Source organism: Podarcis filfolensis (genome assembly GCF_964270895.1).
Source record: "Podarcis filfolensis genome assembly, chromosome: 4".
Classification (NCBI taxonomy): Eukaryota; Metazoa; Chordata; class Lepidosauria; order Squamata; family Lacertidae; genus Podarcis; species Podarcis filfolensis.
In genome coordinates, this window is record NC_139607.1 from 102,044,925 (window position 1) to 102,054,683 (window position 9,759).

At 45.8% G+C, this 9,759-nt stretch overlaps 1 protein-coding gene across 1 annotated transcript; it reads right to left on the minus strand.

Annotated features, from left to right (window-relative positions):
- Window positions 1–3,216: 3,216 nt before the first annotated feature.
- On the minus strand, window positions 3,217–6,367 carry LOC310760895 (olfactory receptor 51E1-like). Its single transcript, XM_083610112.1, has one exon. The coding sequence runs from the start codon at window positions 4,935–4,937 to the stop codon at window positions 3,996–3,998; it is 942 nt and encodes a 313-aa protein (XP_083466238.1). The 5' UTR covers window positions 4,938–6,367; the 3' UTR covers window positions 3,217–3,995.
- Window positions 6,368–9,759: the final 3,392 nt, after the last annotated feature.

A 9,759-nucleotide genomic window follows, 5' to 3' on the forward strand; every position in this document is an offset into this window, starting at 1 on the left:
AGAAATGCTTCTGGTTTTTTTTTTTACAAATTTATATTTCAACATCTTTTTCATCTCACTATAAATCATTTCCCAGAAACATTGCACTTTCTTACACAGAATGATTTTAAAATTTATTCTCCTTGTTCTCTCTATCTTTTTCATGGTTTCCATTTTTAAATGTAGAGTTTTTAATGGAACAGTTGGTTGTTTTGTGGGGGGTTTTTAATGAATGTTCTCAGCTGCTTTGGAGACTCCAGTCAAAAAGTGGGACACGACTGAAATAAACGAAGAAGCAAGTGAGCAAGCTGTGTATGAAGATTCAAAATCAGGAAACCTGGTGCAGCATGGGTGGTCAGAGGCTGGGAAGCCCAGCTTTGTCTTCTCTAAAGCTCAAACATCCTGTTGGATAGGAGCAAATATGAAGTATTTGGCATGTACTGTGCTGTATTTCTGGATGTTCAGGTTCTCCTGGACCAAAAGCAAAGGAAAGAAAACAAAGAGCAAAGTGGGCATTTAGCAGCTGGATGAATTATTGTCATTTGGTTGACATATTAGAATGGTTATTTATGGTGTGGGTTGGGTGTATTGGAAGACCATTGTGATATTGAGGAGTTAGCATTGTGTGGTATGACACCCTTCATCCTTTTGTACCCGGCTTGCCCGAGTCTTTGCTAGGATTCTTGCCCCGTGCTTGCAGTCATGGGATTGTTTTTTATCACATGACGGTGTATGTTTTCATTCCACAGTGTGGGAACTGATGGAGACAGGATGTTTGGATTACAGTGGTACCTTGGGTTACATACGCTTCAGGTTACATACGCTTCAGGTTACAGACTCTGCTAACCCAGAAATAGTTAAGAACTTTGCTTCAGGATGAGAACAGAAACCAGGCTCCGGCGGCGCAGCAGCAGCGGGAGGCCCCATTAGCTAAAGTGGTGCTTCAGGTTAAGAACAGTTTCAGGTTAAGAACGGACCTCCAGAACGAATTAAGTACTTAACCCAAGGTACCACTGTACTGTGTTTCCGTGATGTGGGACTATTGTCCTTTGTCTTTCTCTCTTTGCTGTCTGATGAGAAAGAGGAAGGAGCTGAGTCAGAATGCTCTGAGTGTGTTCTATGTAAATAAAGTAGATTAGCCAAAATGCTGAGCTGCTGAGTCTGTAACGCGAACTGCTTACACTCTGCTGTTCCTAAGTGCGCTGATGCCTCTTGGTATCAGTCACTGTGATGTTCGGGCTGGAAAAAGCTTTTGAAGCTCCCAAACAACCAACCAGGAGGGAGAGAACATGCCAGTCGGGCATGTGTCTCTATCGGATGCCTACTTGCGTTTAGGACGATCCTGACAGTCTTTTGGTGGTCAGCCACGCTTCTTTATGCTGCTTTCTTCGCTATTTCTCAGCTTCAATATTTCCTCACACACTAGCAAGTTATGTGTGTCCGTATGTCTGTTTCTGTCCAAGTTAAGGATGTCCTGAGTTAAGTATGTCCCACCAGCTGACTAAGGGAGCACCTGGGATGGTTCTGTACTGGCTGCTTGCCACCACATCCCTTATCTTTGAAAAAAAAATGCATACCGTATTTTTCACTCCATAAGACACACCTGACCATAAGACGCACCTAATTTTTAGAGCAGGAAAACAAGAAAAAAAATATTCTGAACGAAACAATGGATGTATGATTTTTGTGGTTCATGCTGTGTCCACAGACATGTGATCTGATGGGGAGTTTGGTGTAGCCCAATACAAAAATTCTGAGAATCCATGTGGATCCGTGCTTTGTAACCACGTTTTTGCACCATTGCGGCCCCAGGAAACAGTGGATGTGTGATTTTTTTGGTGCAGGCTGTAACCATGGACATGCTATGTGATCTGATGGTGAATTGGGGGTGACCCAATGTAAAAATCCTGAGGATCCATGGGCTTTTACCTCCCCCCCTCCCAGGCAGCCTCCGCTAGCATCCCTTATCTCTCTTCCGATCCCACCGATCAGCTGTTTCCTTTCAACACTCCCTTCCCTCTTGTTTGCTTTAGTGTCTTTTCCTTAGCTGGAGCAGTTTTTTGCTCCTCCTTTTCTTCTAATTTCTCTCCTTATTGCTTTAGTCTTCCTGTTTCCCCTCTTTGCAAGTTTGCTGTCTTTACCTCCCCCCTCCCAGGCAGCCTCCTTTATCTCTAGCGTCCCTTATCTCTCTCCCCGACCGGCAAATGATCAGCTGCTTCCTTTCAACAACCCTTTCCCCCTTTCAAAAAAAAAAAAAAAAAGCATGATCTGCTTTTTGCCCCTGGGCAATTCGGCTCCAGGGACCACACATTCGCTCCATAAGACGCACAGACATTTCCCCTTACTTTTTAGGAAGAAAAAAGTGAGTCTTATGGAGCGAAAAATACGGTAAATGCAGTCATCTATATTGGCTGCTTGCCACAGACTCACCTGTGTGTGCAAGAATGTATGAACTGGGGGGCCGTTGTCTAATTCTCACCACAGGTGTGATTAACGCATCAATCTGATGTGCAAGGATAATTTGAGGTCCAGGAGATGAAGGCAGTATAGTCATCCCAAGAGAAGCCCTGCATCTTTGAACCTCAGTGCACACCCAGAATGCAGACAGAGGAGTCTCTGCATTGCTGCTCAAGGGATTCCCAGCAATAAGAGGGACATAAGCATTGTGGTCTTGTTCTTCACTTTTATGCTTTAGTCTTTCTCTGCATTAATAAAGAACCTTCAGCCTTCACCCATCAGTGTGTCCATTGCTTCTAAATCCTAAAAGAACCACTGCCCTTGGCAGGACAATTTGTATGGTCAGCAGGACCTGACAGCAAGCTCTGCTACCCTGGGGCTTTGGGTTAGTTTTGAGAGGATGATTTATCATTTCTAAGTCTTTTTAGTTTCATTTACCCTATTTTATCCCCCAAGCATTTGATTGTCTTAGATAGTGTGTTCCTGGAGGATGGGACTAATAATAATAATAATAATTAACAACAACACCAACAACTGTTGGAGGACACTCTGAGCTGAATGGGACATAAATGGAATGAATGAATGAATGAAAATCTGCTAGCCTTCACCAGAAGCTGGGTAGAATTTCTCTGGAATCCACTATAAACTTCCTCTGCTATCTAGACCAAGTTCCTACTTACATGAATTTACTGCCAAGGTAGCCTCTAATTTAAAGCACAAAGAAAGGTAAAACAAAAACAAAAGGAACAAAACTCAACATAAATGACGGGTCATTTCAAGGTCACTGGTCTAATAACATCAACTAGTTCTCCTGATTCCGATGGAACAGAGAACTGGTAATCATCATCATCATCATCATCTGTGTGTCATCTTCTTCTAGATTCAATAACTTAGGACACGGAATGCTTCTGTATTTCCAAGATTCAACTTTAGTTTACTGAACCAGGCACCACTCTGATACCTCAACTTCTTCTTTTGATTCTGGTGGAACAGAGAGAAAGAGCAGGTTGTCAAACACCTGCTGATGGCACTTCACTCCAAACCTCCTTGCCACAGAATCATAGAATTGTAGAGTTGGAAGTTCACCCAAAGGCCATCTAGTTCAACCCCCTGCTATGTGGGAATCACAGCTGAAGAATCCCTGACAGATGTCCAGTAAGAGAAAACTGTACTGGGTCTTCCAAATGGGCCAGGAATGAGCCCATATATAGAGAAGGATTCCTTAGATCTGGGTGGTTATGGAAGTTCACAGTGTGGAATCTTCAGAAGGATCTTCACAACCACTTGGGGGTGAAATGGAGCAGAACCAGGACTGTCATCTGTAGTGCTCAAAATCACCACAGCAAGGGGTCTTCTTGACGCATCCATGCTTCTAGTATTGAGGAGAAAAATATCCATGAAGAAGAAAAATAGAGGGAGCAGGAGATGGGAGCTTGTACCAATGATTCATCAGAGAGACATCCCACACCCTGCAGAGGGATCACCATATGTTTCATGATGTTGGAACTGATAAATGAATGATTTATTTTTTTAAAAAAGTTAATTGCTGTAAGTTCTTATCAGCACTTAGTTCTGCAAAATGCCCGCCCTATTCGGTGACGTATCTGTTTCGTCTTCACCCCATAGACGATTGGGTTCAGCACTGGAGGAACCAGTAGGTGGACATTGGCCATCACAGTATGGATGTTGGAGCCGTGCGTCTTACCAAACCTGTGAACCATGGACAAGCCAATGAAGGGCACGTAGAAAAGAAAGACAGCACATATGTGGGAGAGGCACGTCCCGAGGGCCTTGACGCGTGCCTCTTGGCTCAAACTCAGGGCAGCCTTCAGGATGAAGTAGTAAGACAAGGAGATGAGCAGGGAATCCAGCCCGATGGCGAAAATGATGACCACGAGTCCATAGATGATGTTAACCTTGATGCTGGCGCAGGCTAGCTTCATGACATCCTGATGCAGGCAGTAGGAATGGGAGAGAACGTTGGACTTGCAGAAGGGCAGCCTCTTAATGAAAACGGGCAAAGGGGCCATCAGCGCTGCTCCACGAAATACGGCCACCAGTCCTATTTTAGCTATCCTGGGTGTGGTGAGGATAGACGAGTGGTTCAATGGGTGGCATATGGCGATGTAGCGGTCGAAAGCCATAGCTAGCAAGATGGTGGATTCCATTCCAGAGAGGCTGTGGATGCAGAACATCTGGACCAAGCAAGCGTCGAAGGCGATGCTGGTGGATCTGAACCAGAATATGGCCAACATCTTGGGCACAGTGGACAGCGTGATCATGATGTCGATGGCTGCCAACATGCAGAGGAAGAGGTACATGGGCTCGTGGAGGCTGCGCTCCGCTCGGATGATGTAGATGATGGTGCAGTTGCCCAGGATGGCCAGCAGGAAGAGGAAGCACAGGGGGAAAGCCAGCCAGAAGTGCGATGCTTCCATGCCTGGGAAGCCGACTAAAATGAACATGGCAGTGGTGACGTTGCCTTGATGGAAAGAGGACATAGTCAGTGCCTCTGTGTTCTTTCTGGATTCAGTGAGCACTGAAACACAAGGAGTGGGTATTCTTTTTTATTGTATTGATTTATTATTATCTGTCAGTATGCTTTTTACTATGTTTTATCATTGATGTGTATTTAATGTTGCACACTGCCCTGGGATCTTTTGATAAAGGGCTGTATATTAATTGAATAAATAATAATTTCCCCCTTCAGACTCTGGTAGTACTGTGTAGCCAGTTGAGAACGTTACAGAACATGTGTTTTAGTGGTTCTATGCATTGTGGAGAAGTTGGAGAGGAGCCTCAGGAGAGCTCCTCACACCCCTTTTTGGCCCATCTCCTGCACAACAACCCTGCAGTGCTGCCAACTGGATCTGACTATACAGCTGTCACCACTCTCCCAGTCATCCAACAGGTGATGTCCCCACAGACTGGAGGTGGGCAAATGTTGTCCCCTTCTTCAGAAAGGAGGGAAAGGAAGGCCCAGGTAACTACTGACTGGTGAGCTTGACATCGATACCACGGAAGCTCCTAGAAAAGATAATTCAAGTTGGTATGTGAGCATTTAGAAAAGGGTGCTGTGATTACTAAGATTTCTCAAAAATAAGTCATGCCAGACCAATCTGTTTGTTTTTAATTTTTTATGGAATTACAAACTTGGTGGATCAGGGAAATGCTGTGGACATGGTGTATCTTGATTTCAGTAAGGCTTTTGACAAAGTCTCCTGTGATATTTATGTGAAGAAGCTGGTAAAATGCGGGCTGAATGAGGTAACTGTTAGGTGGATTTGACAGTCTAAACCTGAACAGGATTCCTTCATGGTTCTTCATCATCCTAGGGAAAGTGACAAGAGGGGTGCTGCAGGGTTCTGTCCTGGGCCCGTTGTTGTTCAACGTCTTTATAAATTACTTGGATGAAGGAACTGAGGGGATGCTCATCAAATTTGCAGATGACACCAAACTGGGAGGGGTAGCTAATGCTGCAGAATCAGAAATCAAAATGACCTTAACAAAATGAATTTCAGTAGGGACAAATGTAAACTTCTGCACTTAGGCAGGAAGAACCAGATGCACAAATATAAGATGAAGGACACCTGGCTTACTAGCAGTACATGTGAAAAGGATCTAGGGATCTTGGTGGACCACAAGCTTAACATGAGTCAACAGTGGGCTGAAGCAGCAAAAAAGGCTGATCACCGAAGAATTAATGCTTTTGAATTATGGTGCTGGAGGAGACTCTTGAGAGTCCCATGGACTGCAAGAAGATCAAACCTATCCATTCTTAAGGAAATCAGCCCTGAGTACTCACTGGAAGGACAGATCGTGAAGCTGAGGCTCCAATACTTTGGCCACCTCGTGAGAAGAGAAGACTCCCTGGAAAAGACCCTGATGCTGGGAAAGATGGAGGGCACAAGGAGAAGGGGACGAAAGAGGACGAGATGGTGGGTCAGTGTTCTCGAAGCTACCAGCATGAGTTTGACCAAACTGCGGGAGGCAGTGGAAGACAGGAGTGCCTGGCGTGCTCTGTTCCAGGGGGTCACAAAGAGTCGGACACGACTAAATGACTAAACAACAACAACAACAGGCTGCATCAAGGGACGCGGGTGGCGCTGTGGGTTAAACCACAGAGCCTTGGGCTTGCCAATCAGAAGGTCGGTGGTTCGAATCCCCGCGATGGGGTGAGCTCCCGTTGCTCGGTCCCTGCTCCTGCCAACCTAGCAGTTCGAAAGCACGTCAAAGTGCAACTAGATAAATAGGTACCGCTCTTGCAGGAAGGTAAACGGCGTTTCCATATGCTGTTCTGGTTCGCCAGAAGTGGCTTAGTCATGCTGGCCACATGACCCGGAAGCTGTACACCGGCTCCCTCGGCCAATAAAGCGAGATGAGCGCCGCAACCCCAGAGTCATCCGCGACTGGAACTAATGGTCAGGGGTCCCTTTACCTTTACCTAGGTTGCACCAATAGAAGTCTAGTGTCCAGATCAAGGGAGGTAATAGTCCCACTCTATTCTGCTTTAGTCAGACCACACTTGGAATACTGTGTCCAATTCTGGGTACCAGAATTTAAGAAGGATGTTGACAAGCTGTAAGGTGGGCAGAGGAGGGCAACCAAGACGATCGAGGTTCTGGAAACTAAGCCTTATGAAGAACGGTTGATGGAGCTGGGTTATGTTTAGCCTGGAAAAGAGGAGATTGATTGGAGATATGAGAGCCATCTTCAAATATCTCAAGGGTTGTCCCATGGAGGAGGGAACATGCCTGTTTTCTCCTGCTCCTGGAGGGGAGGACTCAAACCAATGGCTTCAAGTTGCAAGAAAGGAGATTCTGACTAAACATCTGGAAAAAAACTTTCTGACAGTAAGAGCTGTTTGACAGTGGAACAGACTCCCACAAGAGGTGGTGGGCTCTCCTTCCTTGGAGGCTTTTAAACAGAGGCTGAATGGACATCTGTCCTGGATGCTTTAGCTGAGATTCCTGCATAGCAGGGGGTTGGACTGGACCTTCCAACTCTAAGATTATATGAAGATATCCTCCTCTGTGTAATTCAAGATCCAATTAAAACATGACAAGATCACAAATTCTGCTCAGAAATATCACCACCAAAATCAAGGCATACTCACCTCCTCTCACTGTTTCTTGAAACAAATACACCAGACCCTTTTGCCTGCATGCCATGGCCTCACACATAATACTCACTTCCTGGGTCTATTTATCCATCTTTCAGGTATTCCTCTGGGTGAAGGAAGAGAGATACAGTCCACAGACGACTGCAGAGCCTGGAGACAGACAATATGGTCATGTATCCATAGCAGTGACCCGAGGAGGAATGACCTCTGGGAGGAGAGCAGAGGGAAGACATGCCCTGGTGCATCTGCGGCAGCACAAACAGATGACTTCATCAGCCCCAGCTGCAACTAAACATGTCTCTCCTGTATCGGCTTCTATTGCAGGTGCTGCAATCTTCCAACAGTTTGACTTCAGCCCTGAAGGAGATTCTCCATTGTATCCCAAGTGACCTAGGGTTGCCCAATTTCAAAAAGTAAAAGCAAGGACACCCCGAAAGTTGTTGGACAATTCCGCCTTTGAAATCCTGGTATGGATGGTTATGAATTTCTGTACAGCGTGTAGAAAGTGGATTGAGAGAACTATAGGTGCCCACTCGACCGCTTCAGCTTCAGGTGCCACATAATAGACCTCAATTGTTTAGTTTGGCAGCACAGACCCTTTGGAACTCCCTGCCTCTTGAGATCAAGCAGGCGCCTCCCTCCCACCTTTTTTTGGCACCTGCTAAAAACATGCCTGTGCAGGTGCTTAGAAAGTTGAGGTGAATATTAGCATTTTAATTTTTGCATGTTTCAAAGTACTGCTGTACATTTTTCATGATTTCAATGTATCTTTTTGTAAACTGTCTTGAGGGTTTTGTTGTCAAAAGTTGTTCCCAGAGAACAGCTTGATGAATATGTATGGCGGTTGCAGTTGTGCTGAAGGATTGCAGCAGTGGGTACATGGAAAGGGGGAGGATGTTGGTATTCCATTCCCCCGCTGTGCAGACGTGTGGGATTGTTTTAATCACGTCTGTGTTTTACATTCCAGCACTGATTGTTGGAGTCTTGTGAACAGAAGTTCCGTTCTGTATTGCTTTTTTGTTCTCTCCGAGAGGAAGAAGGAGAGGAGCCATGTTTTCCTTTGTCCTGATTGTGTATATAAATAAAGTAGCTTAGTACTCACACCCCAGAGCCTGGCTTCTGCTGATGTTGTTTCTCTGCTAATGTGTGCTCAGTGTCTCTGGACATGAGTCACAGAATCTCGTCAGGGAAGAAGATTGATGGATCCCAGGAGCGGCACGCAGATGAGAAGAACAGGCTGGCACGTATAATGTTTGCCTCGTCGCCCACCCTGCCTGAAGGCAACTACCCCAACATCCTGCTGGCCTGCCTCTACTGTTGGGATTTTAGTTCCCACCAGCTGCAAGGAAGTAGCTACATTGTTTACATCATGTGATGTGACTGAGCGTGAGACAGGAAGTCCGAGTCAGTTCTCAGAGTTCTCAGAGTAACCGGGGTGGAGTTACTGTGTGTGCCTTCCGCTTCTGGATTGAAGCAAAGTCGAGTCGCTGACTCTCATGCTGTACTGCTCAAGGCGAGCAGACATGATTTGTACAGTCAAATAAAGTAGCTGGAAAGACTATGGACTGTCTTCTTTCTTCTGTGATGGATTGCCAGAAGATTGTTAGTGTGTTCCTCTCAGAAGGGAGGGATCGCTTATCACCGGTCTCTCTGGACTAATGGTGGATTTTAGCCAGACAATGAGCTCCGGAGAAAGGCCCTCGGAGTGCCTGGGATGCTGGCAACCCTCCCGGGCAGGCGTTTTTCCAACATATGGTAGCAGAGGATGGTTGGTTGATTGCCAGACCTTTGATGTTTGCCGGACAGCTGAAGGTCGCCTGTTTGCAGATGGATGCCGATGTGGATTGATGGTCAAAAAGCTTGACTAATGGTGCCGATCGGATCTCTGAAGTTCTGCAAAAGAAGCTGCTGTTTTGGAACAAAGCACTGGCCAGTTCCTCATTCCAAGGGAGAGTTTAAAGCAGCCTGTTACAGCTGTTTTCCTGCCGGAGGAGACGGAAGCCAGGACAGCTTGCCGCTAAAAAGGAACTGTGAGTAAATCAGTGTTCTGATTTATGAGGCTCTTAAACCTCAAAGAGAGAAGCAAGTCAGAATTGAGCAATTAAGAGGCTCATAGACTGCTTGAAATTTTTACAGCTTGCTCAGGAGAAGCTGATAGCTGTTTAATTGGAGCCAGGATGGATTCCAAGCCGGGGTCGGTA